Genomic DNA, 12,886 nt, shown 5'->3' with positions numbered 1-12,886 from the left:
GGCTCAGAAGCTAGTGGGGTGACAGCATTGAGCCAGAGGCTGAATGGGAGTCGGGTGCATGGCCACATGGGAACAGGCAAGGGGGGCTGCAGGGACACATGGGGATGGAGGAGGAGGTTGCAGGGACCCATTGGGATGCGGGGTGGGAAGATGTGCCTGACTGAATGGGAGAGGCTTGGGATCAGCCAGGGTCTGCATGGGGGAGGCTCCCCAACAATCCTACCTCTCCCCCGCAAAAAAAACCTGTTCCATATTTTTCTACCCACACTCAGCAACCCTTCAGGTTCACTCCAGGCTCCTTCCCTCTCCCTTAGCTCCTCCATTACTCCTGACACTCACAAACCTTTGCATTGCTTCTGACGGGTACAGGAAATACAGTTCTGTGTTGTAAATTAAATGAATTACTCAAAGTTCTGTATTAACATGCCCAGTAAGGAATCTATTTGTCCAAAAAAACCAAACCAAACCAAACCAAAACAAAAAACAGAATCTCTTTTTTTGGTCTGTATTGTTACAGACGTACTTGCTAACAGATATTTTGAAATAAAATTACCAAAATAATTTAAACTGGAATGTTACATTGTGTTATTTTAACAAATAAAATATGCAGAATTTTGTAAATTTTAAAACATTGTGTGCAGAATTCTTTTTTTTTTAACACAGACTTTTTAATTTTTTGGTGCAGAATTCCCCCAGGAATAATTGACTTCTACTCAGTTCAGGGAATATGCTTTATACAGTCGCTTCAGGAAGAAAGAAGGAAATGAGGACCCTTCTGTTAGGATAACTGAAAAATCACTTTTAATACCAAAATTTGAGTAGGTAGATGTAGAAAACAAGAGGCAAAAAGACCCCACACATATCCATCACTGTTTATGGCAATGTCAGTGTTTAATTTTGGGTGTTAAAAGGGCACACAAATTGGAAATCTTATTTCTACCTGACTTTATTATACTTATTACAATTGTACATAACATCTGAGGCCTGGTCTGAAAATAACTGAAAAGTTATATTGGCATAGCCACATCAGTCAGGGGTGTGCAAACAAAACACACACACACACACAAACACACACGAAAGAAAAACACGGTATGACATATTCCCAACCCGATCTCACCCATTTCAATAATAATTTCGATTAAAAAAAAAAAACACACACTCCACATACACTTTGGCGAAAACTGTTACCATTTAAAAGCAGGAGCAGTGGTGGGCAACCGGCAGCCCACGGGCGGCCCGCAGGTTGCCCACCACTGCTATCGAATATTTCCTGCTTCCCAATACTTCCTAGCTAGTAGATTTATAGTGCAGGGCAGACAACAATCTCAGCCAGAGTGGCCAACCTGTGACTCTTCAGAAGTTAATATGAGGCTCCTTGTATATAGGCACTGACTCTGGGGCTAGAGCTACAGGCGTCAACTTTCCAATCTGCCACAGGCCCTGCCCCCACTCCACCCCTTCCCGCCCCCTCCCCTGAGCCTGCAGTGCCTCGCTCCTCTCCCCCCACCCCCCAAGCTTCCTGCACGCCATGAAACAGCTGATCGCGAGGTGCAGGGAGGGAGCGGGAGGCGCTGATTGGCCGGGCTGCCGGGAGGCACTGGGAGCGGGGGAGGGGAGGGAGCTGGTAGGGGGCTGCCGATATATTACTGTGGCTCTTTGGCAATGCAGATTGGTAAAATCTGGCTCCTTCTCAGGCCGGCCACTCCTGGTCTAAGCCATCGATTTTTGTAGCATTTAAACTGTTCTTCTGAAAATCCCATGACATTTTTTTAATAAATGTTCAACACTGACCTAGCACTGTTTCCACTGAAATCAGTGGGAATAGAACAGTGGACAACTCCCTCCTGCCTGCAGAATGCAGGAAGCAAGAGGGGACAGGATAGGCGAGATTGCGCCTTCTATCAGCTGCTGGGGGATTCACATTTAACAGACACCTCCTACTCAGTGGCCAATACTTAAAGTGGAACTTCAAAACAAAATCCACAGCCAGCAGCTTGGTAGGAATCCCAGTGACTTTCCCCACCCCCCGTGGAATTTTACCAAGGCATTGCCCCATGGTATTGTCATTGGTGGGTCCTTATCCCCCAGTTTATTACACTTATTAGCCAGAGACAAATTGTACTCCCAACTAGCCAGTGTCTGATTCCCCCCCCCACCCCGGAATTCATAAAATGTATTTCTTTTATCATATGACACTCGGAGAATGATGAAAACAAAATCCATGACTACTACGTAAGAAAGAATAGACAATAACCTTCCTTGTAGTTCTAGTTTATCCACCATTCTAAGACAGACTCAAGAATTCTACTCTGGGCAGTCAATGATGCAGTCAATGCGGTCAATGATGTAGCAAACAGGAGCAAACATTGTTTTTTAGAAAGATGCTGGTACTTTTTGCAATTAACCACCCCATACTGATGTTTATTTCAAAAGCATCAGAGTAACACATTCATTCCAGTCAGGTGAATTAAAGCTATAATCTCAACGTTTGGCATGTTAGACAAATGACCTGCCTCTGACCCTTATCACAGGCTGCTTGCCTCCCAGCGACTCAGACAAAGAGTGCTCTCTTCAGAACACCACCTCATACATGCCACATAGCTAACATCTACTGCCCTCCAAAATAAAATAGAAGTTGATAAATTTCACCGAAATTGCAACAAGGCAACATAGATTAATACAACAGAGCTGTACATGTCAGATCTCTCACTCCCAAACAATGGGTAAAAAAAAAAAAAGTTTAACTAAACAAAAACCCAACAAACCTATCTGCATTCCATTACCATCCATCAAACACACTTACAAAAAAGGGAAGTTAGCTAAAAATACTTCTATTCTGTTGCAGTCACAGGAAAGTATAAGCATGTACACAGCTGAAGCACACACAATTCTTCTATAACCTGTTATAATTGGCAAGTGGGAATATTCTTGTCTAGGAAGTCTTACAGTGACAATTTTAAAGCAAAACCTTGCACATCTAAGTTCCCATGGAAGTGCAAAGTAACACTTATAGACAACATGTACAGAACATATCCATGTATAGAAAGAGATTATAAAAAGAAAACAACTTTTTTTAAAAAAAAGGTCAAGATTTTTAAATAGTGTCTAGTAATTCTGAATGCCTCAATTGTTAGTTGGTGTCCAACCTGAAACACCTTAAAGGGGCATGTTTTTCAGAGTGGTGGTATTCAAGCTTTTTGAAAATTAGGCACCCAGAAACCTAAAGCACTCAAAATCTCATGAGTCATTTTTGAAAATCCAAGTTTATAATCATGTGTCAGCACTGACATGCACCACAAGTCTGTACACTGGGCTGTATAACGGGATTTGTAGTAGTAATATTTTGCATTCCCTCAAAGAATATTTAATTCAGATTCAGTGGCACTGTTTTTTTTAAAATCATTAACAATTCCTGTCAAGGTTCCTTCCCCACTCTGAACTCTAGGGTACAGATGTGGGGACCTGTGTGAAAGACCCCCTAAGCTTATTTTTACCAGCTTAGGTTAAAACTTCGCAAGGTACAAACTGTTTTACCTTTTGTCTCTGGACCTTATGCTGCCACCACCAAAGTGTCTAACAAAAATAACAGGGGAAGTGCCCACTTGGAAACGTCTCCCCCCAAAAATATCCCCCCAAGCACTACACCCCCTTTCCTGGGGAAGGCTTGATAAAAATCCTCAACAATTTGCATAGGTGAACACAGACGCAAACCCTTGGATCTTAACAATGAAAAAGCAATCAGGATCTTAAAAGAGAATTTTAATTAAAGAAAAAGTAAAAGAAAAACCTCTGTAAAATCAGGATGGTAAATACCTTACAGGGTAATCAGATTCAAAACATAGAGAATCCCTCTAGGCAACACCTTAATTTACAAAAAGACACAAACACAGGAATATACATCCCATTCAGCACAACTTATTTTATCAGCCATTTAAACAAAACAGAATCTTATGCATATCTAACTAGATTGCTTACTAACTCTTTACAAGAGTTCTGACCTGCATGCCTGATCTGGCCCCGGCGAAAGCATCACACAGACAGAGAGGACCCTTTGTTCTCCCCCCCGCCCTCCAGCTTTTAAAGTATCTTGTCTCCTCATTGGCCATTTTTGTCAGGTGCTAGCGAGGTTATCTTAGCTTCTTAACCCTTTACAGGTGAAAGGGTTTTTCCCCTGCCCAGGAGGGATTTAAAAGGTGTTTACCCTTCCCTTTATATTTATGACAATTCCATATTCTGATTTTTTTAATTACATGAACAACCAAAGCAAAAAGTCTGATAGAGAGAGAAATGAATGAGAAAAAGACAAATTTGCTCTGACAGTGTTGCTCTAGTTTTAGAAGCATATTTTTTTCCTTCCTTGCTTCTAGAGCAGATTTGGTAAAATACTTCCCTACTTTTATAGAAACATATTAATTTAGAAATATTCAAACCATAATAAAAGACAAGTGAGAAATTTCTGCTCTCTTTTACTCGGTTACACACGAGACTTTTAAAACAGCACAATATGCACATTTTAGATGCTAAGGAGCCTTTTTGTGAAAATGCTAAAGGCATCATTCAGTATTTAACAGATAGGCATGGAAAAGCACAGAAGACAAAAATGCTTATGGGAAAATATTTACCTACACAAATCTAATATACATTAGAGTCCTAAATTTTCTAAGAGTTGTTTGGGATCTAGACACAAAACCCAATGCAACTCTGAAAACGTAAGGGGCAGGGAGAACTGTCCTATTATACCAACATAGGTCCCTACTGTAAGGCTATTGCAGCCAGTGGAGTCACACGAAGGATGAATTTGTTCCACTGGCTTTATTTTTCTGAATTACTGTAGATGAAATAATTTGCAGCGCAGAATCTATTCTAAAAGAATGCTGTTCTTAAAACTACAGTACGTTTGCCAGTCCTCATTTGGAAATTATACCAAGTAAGCACTCCTACCCAACACCAGCTAATCTTCACTGGTTCTATCTGCCATTAGATTGAAGCTGATATTTCATTCTTCTTCTAAGATTGCCTCTGTTACTGTGAATTACTGAATGTTCAAAAGACTCAAAATGTCCTAACATTATGCCTCCGATTGGCAATTATTTGAGTCCTATAGCAAATGCTTATTTAAGAACACTAAGCCTTCTCTACTTACTGTACACTTCTGAGCAGTATACTTCTTCCACAGCAGTTCTTAGAAGACTGAGCCTTTTGGTTAGTTCTGAGCCAGTTTCACTCTCAGAAAAAATATATACTCACAGGAAAGTGAGTGAGGGACCTGTTTTTGGGGTGAGGGAGGGACCTGTTTTTTTAAGCAAGGCACTGAACAGGCTTTCTACGAATTACAGGTCTCAAAAAAAAAATCCTTCCCCACTCTTACTCCTCCTTTAGGAGAAGAAAGTCTAATGCAGCTAAGCCTTCTTATATAATCCATAAAACAAACCAAAACCACTTACTGTTTATGTGATCGATATAGTAGACACCAATCTGAGGATCATATGCAGCTTCCCATCCCCATGGTAGTTCATCCCCCACACAATCCGCGAATGACAAAGGCTTTGTTAACCTAAAAACAAATTAAAGTAATGCAATTAAAGCAATGGGGTTTTTCTTGAAAAATTCTGGACCTGTCCTCTTGTTCATAATTAGAAGCGAGGGATTGCTATAGAGGGCTAGCAGGAGGAAAGGAGAAGAAAAGTTGCCAAATGACATGGAAAAATAACCTCAAGCTCTTGAATGACTTTCCAAGGATATCCTGACTATATTAACTCAAAAGTTAGATAAATTATTCCCCAAATTTGCCTAGCCTAGACATTCGATTGAGAAATCTACTGTAATGCTATCCTCAAACTCTCCAGTAATTAAACAATAGCAGCAGACAACAGCTTGAAAAATCTACTCTCCTACTTGACTCTTGTAAGTGGGAGGACCTACAGTTTCAACCTTGATTTCCAAAGTATCAGTCCTCTGCTTTAATCATAAAATCATCCTTCCTCCGCAGTGTCAACACAGAAAATTCAGAGAACAGAAAATAACTTCCCATGGTGTACCATACAGGTAATCCTATTCTGATGGACATTTATCCTTGGAAGCATGAGTGGCAGCTGAAGTAAGACTACTAAATCTTAGAAGAAATGTCTAAATTGTAAGAGTGAGTGCATGCAGCTCACAAAATTAAAATTTCTCAGAAGCTCACAATTCATGCTGCAGTGATGGGGGGCCATAAGTACACCAAGATAAGACTTCTTACTGAAGAATACTGAAGTCAGTATATTGTGTATGTATCAGCAGTCAAAGCAAGATGACTATACCAGCCTATCAAAAAAAAAAAAAAAGGGGGTGGGGGAAGCAGGGTGACGAGACAGCAAATGTGAAAAATCGGGATGGGGGTTGGGGGTAATAAGAGCCTATATAAGAAAAAGACCTAAAAATCAGGACTGTCCCTATAAAATCAGAGCATCTGGTCACCCTAGGAAGGGGGCATGTATTCACCAATGAGATTTTACTGAAACAATTCACACCCTTTCCCCGTCTCAGAGAGGAAATGGGACTTATCTAGTGCCAAAGGGGCCTGATCCAGTAGCCACTGACTTCAGTGCAAGTCTGATCAAGCCCAAATAGAGTCTACACTAGTGTTGTTTTTAAAATCCTTTATTAGTGGCAGGTGCAGCTGCACTGGTGCTAGCAGCTGCTTAAATGCTAGCGTAGGCAAGGCACAAACAGTTTTACCATCATAAATCCTAGGGTTTCATGTCACAGCGGTAGGAACAAACGTGTCCTGAATGCATTAGCCCTTTCATTGGTTAGAGCATCAGTGAAGCTGCATCCACTGCTAACAGGTAAAAATTGTTAGCGTAGACATGACTGGAATGTGAAAAATGTTCTTCTCAAGATGCAGCAGCCTTGAACCTTGTACCTAGACCCACAACAGAAGGCCTGAGGAACTCTATAGGATGACATTACATCATCAAAGCCCTGGTAGGATTACATTTTGAGAGTCTACATCTTCACGTCTCACTCTTCCTCACTCATCTCTGACTTCCTTTCCTTTCTGTGCATTGCTTACGTCTTTGCTTCCCTCATTCCTTTCTCCTTTTCAAGCTTCATTCCACATTAAAAAATTAAAGTGTTCAATGGTTATCCCTAATCAATGTCTGTAGGCATGTTAATTTTTTATTTGATGACTAAACAATGACAATCACTTCTAGCCAAACTGCAACTCTGAACATGTCCCTGTGGAGATTCCCATATGGTGTGTGTTAGAGAGAGACCCCTCAGTGTGAATTCTCTTTGGATGGATTTTATCTGTTTTGTGTATGTATATATATGTATATACATGGTTTTGGGAGAAGGCAGTAACACTTTTTTTTTAGAATGGTTAACAAAAGGTTTTATAGGAACCACTATTACTAACAAGGCACAATGAAACAGACTATAACCATAATTGGTTACATCTGTGTCACATCAGAAAGAGACAGTGTCTTCCATAGCTAAGGTTGAATAAAGCCTTCCAGTATTATACTTTTATTTCATTTGGAACAAAATGAGTACTGGTTTTCCAGCTGAAAGACCAGAAGCTTTACAGAATACGGATATATTTTAAGAAAAGGAAAGATTTGGGGATTTACTGTCTAAGTATCAATAAGATTGGAGGTTGCATCATAAAGTGACCTTGATGAGAGAAGATAATGGGATACTATAGTAGAATTCCCACAACTGTGTTGACCATGCTCATTTCAGCTTTAGTTCAACTCACTTTATTATAAAGCACTTAGTGAAGAGTCCACTGTAACTTTTACTATCATCATACTATAAATTTGGTTTGACACACACCTTTATCACAAAAAAGCACACATTGTCCCATTCTCCCCTCTACTCCCCCCATCCCACCCTTTTATTATTATTATTTCTTACAATTTGAGTCAAAGGAAGTTTGTTTTGGTTTTTGAGGCAAAGGATGGAATTATAAGGCTGCGACAAATTTAGAATGTTTTACTTTTGGTAAAGCTTTTTGTTGTTCTTTTGTAACTCAAACCCAGTTTCATTTTAGGAAGCCAAACTTTTCATGCAGTTCGATTCTCCTAGCAACTAGAGCACAGGTTTGGTGTAGAAACAATTGGTCCACAAACAAAACCACTATAAGAATTATAGGAACTGAATCTTAAAAACACCTGCAGTCCTGGTTCAACTCTCCCATAAGAACGGCCATACTGGGTCAGACCAATGGTCCATCTATCCCAGTATCCTGTGCTCTGACAGTGGCCAATGCCAAGGGCTTCAGAGGGAATGAACTGTTAGAACAGGCAATCAGGTGATCCATTCCCTTTCACCCACTCCCAGCTTCTGGTGAATGGAGGCTAGGGACACTCAGAGCATGGAGTTGCAACTCTGCCCATCCTGGCTGATAGCCATTGATGTACCTATCCTCCATGAACTTATATAGTTCTTTTTTGACCCCTGTCATAGTTTTGGCCTTCACAACATCCCCTGGCAAAGAGTTTCACAGGCTGACTGTGCATTGTTTGAAGAAGCACTTCCTTTTGTTTGTTTTAAACCCTGCTGCCTATTAATTTCATTGGGTGACCCCCAGTTCATGTGTTATGTGAAGGAGTAAACAGCACTTCCTTATTTACTTTCTCCACACCAGTCAAGACTTTATAGACCTCTATCATATCCCCCCAGAGGTAACCTCTTTTCCAAGCTCAAAAGTCCCAGTCTTTTTAATCTCTCCTCATATGGAAGCTGTTCCATACCTCTAATCATTGTAGTTGCCTTTCTTTGTACCTTTTCCAATTACAATAGATCTTTTTTGAGATGGAGCAACCAGATCTGCACATGGTATTCAAGATGTGGGCATACCATGGATTTATATATAGGCAATATGATATTTTCTGTCCTGTTATCTATCCCTTTCTTAATGGTTCCTAACATTCTGTTACTGTGCTCTGGCAGTCAAAAAAAGCTGAGTGGATGTTTTCTGAGAACTATCCACAATGACTCCAAGATCTCTCTCAAGTGGTAACAGCTAATTTAGACCCCATCATTTTGTATGTATAGTTGGTGCAGTTATCAACACAATTTCATCTGCCATTTTGTTGCCCAGTCACCCAGTTTTGTGAGATTCCTTTGTAACTCTTCGCAGTCTGCTTCGGACTTAACTATCTTGAGTAGTTTTGCATCATCTGCAAATTTTGCCACCTCCTTGCTTACCCCTTTTCCTGGATCATTTATGAATATGTTGAACAGTACTGGTCCCACTACAGGCCCTGGCGGACATCACTATTTACCTCTCTCCATTCTGAAAACTGACCATTTATTCCTATCCTTTATTTCCTATCTTTTAACCAGTTACTGATAGACAAGAGGACCTTCTCTTTTATCCCATGACTGCTTACTTTGCTTAAGAGCCTTTGGTGAAGGACCCAGAAAAGGCTTTCTGAAAGTCTAAGTACACTATATCCACTGGATCACCCTTGTCCATGTTTGTTGACCCCCTCACCACTAATAGATTGGGGAAGCATGATTTCCTTTGACAAAAAACATTTTGACTCTTCCTCAACGAATCATGTTCCTCTATGTGTCTGATAATTCTGTTCTTTACTATAGTTTCAACCAATTTGCTTGGTACTGAAGTTAGGCTTACCGGCCTCTAATTCCCAGGATCGCCTTTGGAGCCTATTTTAAAAATTGGTGTCATATTATGTATCCTTGAGTTATCTGGTACAGAAGCTGATTGAAATGATAGATTACATACCACAGTTAATAGTTCTGCAATTTCATATTTGAGTTCCTTCATTACACTTGAGTGAATACCATCTGATCCTGGCAATTTATTACTGTTTAATTTACCAATTTGTTCCAAAACCTCCTCTAACAACACCTTCCACTTGCCAAAGAGCTGTTTACTTGATTTGGTCTTCACCAAGCACTGCTCATTCTCTGATCTCTCTGTTCCCTCTCCAACCCTCACTTGCTCTCGTTCAACATCACACATTAAAACCTCCCTCATGCCCTAGCATTCAGCCTTCCTATGGACTTCATCCTTCAGCACTGATGACGTCTCATCGCTCTCAGCTACCTCTCTTCCATCAACATGGTCGCTGATTCTCTCCATTCTCACTCTCCTCCACCCTTGACTCTTTGCCTCTCTCTCCAATCGCCAGGTCCACCCTACCAACCTTCAGCTCTAGCTCATCTGCAACATCCACTTCCTGTGCTCCTATTCTCGCACTGCAGAGTGTCTCCTCCATTACAAATTTGTTCTCCTCTTTCAGTACTGCCATCTTCCTAGCTAAACAACTCTACTTCTCCAACTTAATGGAATCTCACACCCACCTTCCTGCCACTCACTCCTCAGATGTCCTCCTACCTCCATTTTTCTCGCTGAAAACTATCTTGCCTATTTATTTCAAGAGAAAATTGAAAAAATATGATGCCCCCCTCCCTTTAGCTTGTATTACCGTTCCCTCCGACAACTCTTTCCTCCTCCCTTGTCACAGGTGCAGAAGTTTCTTGTCTGTCCTTATCCTCTAACCCCTCCACTTACCCCCAGCAACCCCATCCCATCCCGATCTCTCTTGCACTCTCCCACCCCCTCCCTTACTCTCCTCCTCAACCCTTCACTCTTCAGATGCTTTCCCCATCAGTACAAACATACTTAAGTCTCTTCCATCTTAAAAAATGTACCCTTGACCTTACATGCCTCTCCAACTATTACCCCATCTCCCTTTATCCCTAAGATCATTAAATGCATTGTTTACAATCACTGTTTGCAGTTGTTCTCCTCTTAACCCACCCTAGATTCCTTCCAATCTGGCTTCCACCCCTTGCACTCAACAGAAACCATACTTGCTAGAGTCTGAATCAGTACTCCATCCTTAATCTCCTTGACCTATCAAGATGCCTTTGACAGTAGATCATGCTCTTCTTGAAATCTAGTCCTCCCTTGGATTCCATGAGAAGTCTTCTTCTGGTTCTCCTCCGTCCTCTACTACATCCTTCACAGGATTCTGCTCAGCCCCCCTTCAGCTTTCTGTGGGGGTTCCACAAGGTTCCGTCCTTAGTCCCCTTCCCTTCTCCCTCTACACCTTTTCTCTATGTAATGCCTTCTGCAAACACAAATTCAGCTACCATCTCTGCATTTTTACTCCTAGTACAACCACCCAAAAGTTTACCATAAATGAACCGATATCCCCTGCTGCACATTAAGTGTCAAGCTTTAAATGTATTGCACAAATTAAATTTCATGTCCATTTCATTTAAATAAGTGAGGGTTCACTGTATATCTTTAGCTTTCCATAAAGTATTGCACGGTCCATTGTGTCCTACGATGCAAATTTTGCTACTACCTTTGTAGATAGATATCCGAGTGTTCTGAGAAATGCACATCTCTCTTTACTCCATGCTCTAGCAATTAGCAAGGCAAAGCATGCATATATTATCACTTAAACTTCACAGAATGAGCATTTATTAGAACATAACTGCAACAATCCAGTGACAGAATAAGGTCACAGGACCACCTAACTGCAATCTGACTCACTTGACTATGCACTTTCTCACAGTGGTGCATAATGAGGACAGAGGAAAGGTTTCTATGACATACAAAAGACTTTACAATGACACAATACAATGCTAATATATTTTTGTTTAACCTCCTGGTGTTTCCCAATCTCAAACAACTTTAATTATGACAAATACCATGGACAGAAATGTACGATCAGCTTCAACCATTTCATCTTGTTTTGCACAAGGGAGATATAAAATGTTAAATCCTTTCTTTGTTCCTAATTATTACTGTAGTTAGGAGTTCAGAGACCAGCATGCCTAATGGTCTAAGTAGGTCAGAACTGCATGCCTACCAGTCAAGCACGGTATTTTTGTAATGGTTTGCCTCCTATTGATTTGACAGAGCAGGTTAAATATAAAGCATGAAATTAACAGATATGATCCTTCATGCTAGGTTGCATAAATTTCTGCTCTCTGCTTACAGTACTCATGTCCTTTGAACTCAAGTTTATAATATAAAAATTAAAAGGAAAGGAAATGCTGGTCATTCATTGAAATGATTAGCAAAAGTGTATATATGAATTGTAAACACAAGCATGGTATTTCTTGTTCTTTGGCACCAGATTATATTGTTACTTCATATTATACGAGCCTATAAAGTGCTAGACAGAAGATGCCAAATACTCAAAAGAAAAGACACTGTATTCGTGAACTCGCTGCCTGAAACAGGAAGTAGGCCAACCCAAAGTAAGCTTTCAGTTATTGTACCAGGAAAAAGGGTGGTATTAAAAGAAGGGGAGGAAGAAGTTCTATAGGATTCATTAGTACTCTATCTTGAGGTGGATCTTCATGTGCTTTAAATCACTTACTTAGTTCTCAAAAGTTACAGTTGTAGTAAATTTGGCAGCACTATGACCAGTACTTCTAACTCTCTGCCAGACTCCCTTCCAAAAGAGAGTCAGTGAGTTCATTTGGTCCATATTTGTCAGAGTATGTTTGCTTCTGACATCATCCAATAAAAGGCGCAACACACAGGAGGGCTGGGAGAGAGAGAACTTAATTTCCATGACACAGATCACGGTTAGAAAAAGAGGATACTCCTGTCACACTGACTTGCAGTTATGGATATCCGCGTAAGCCAATCATCTAAGCTACTCTACAAAAATCTCACCTGTTCAGACCATCTGAACCTGTTTGCGACAACCTTGCCTATTAGAATGGCTGTCAATTCTCTTTTTTTTTTTTAATTACGAAAGAGAGATGGCACAATATTTATCACCTGCCTAGCCCTAGAGAATGACAGAATTTGCATTCCCACACCAAACTATTCATTCACGTTCTCCTTCACCCACCCAGTTCTGTAAATCAGCTGGTCCTTGGTATTATTTCCTTG

The 12,886-nt window shown here is 40.5% G+C and overlaps 1 protein-coding gene across 7 annotated transcripts in view; it reads right to left on the bottom strand.

Moving 5' to 3' along the window:
* WWC2 (WW and C2 domain containing 2) overlaps window positions 1-12,886 on the bottom strand; it is a 214,451-nt gene that overhangs the window by 139,082 nt on the left and 62,483 nt on the right. For 6 of the 7 annotated variants that reach the window (XM_073341736.2, XM_073341738.2, XM_073341739.2 and 3 more), the window contains exon 2: window positions 5,445-5,554. The exons of the other annotated variant lie outside the window; for it this stretch is intronic. In XM_073341736.2, the coding sequence (XP_073197837.1) occupies window positions 5,445-5,554 (110 nt within the window). The remainder of the gene's footprint in view (window positions 1-5,444; window positions 5,555-12,886) is intronic. 7 annotated transcript variants of the gene reach the window in all.

This window comes from Lepidochelys kempii, chromosome 4, assembly GCF_965140285.1.
Source record: "Lepidochelys kempii isolate rLepKem1 chromosome 4, rLepKem1.hap1, whole genome shotgun sequence".
Taxonomy (NCBI): domain Eukaryota; kingdom Metazoa; phylum Chordata; order Testudines; family Cheloniidae; genus Lepidochelys; species Lepidochelys kempii.
The sequence above is the reverse complement of the archived record's forward strand: the minus strand, read 5'-3'. Positions and strand labels throughout refer to the sequence as shown.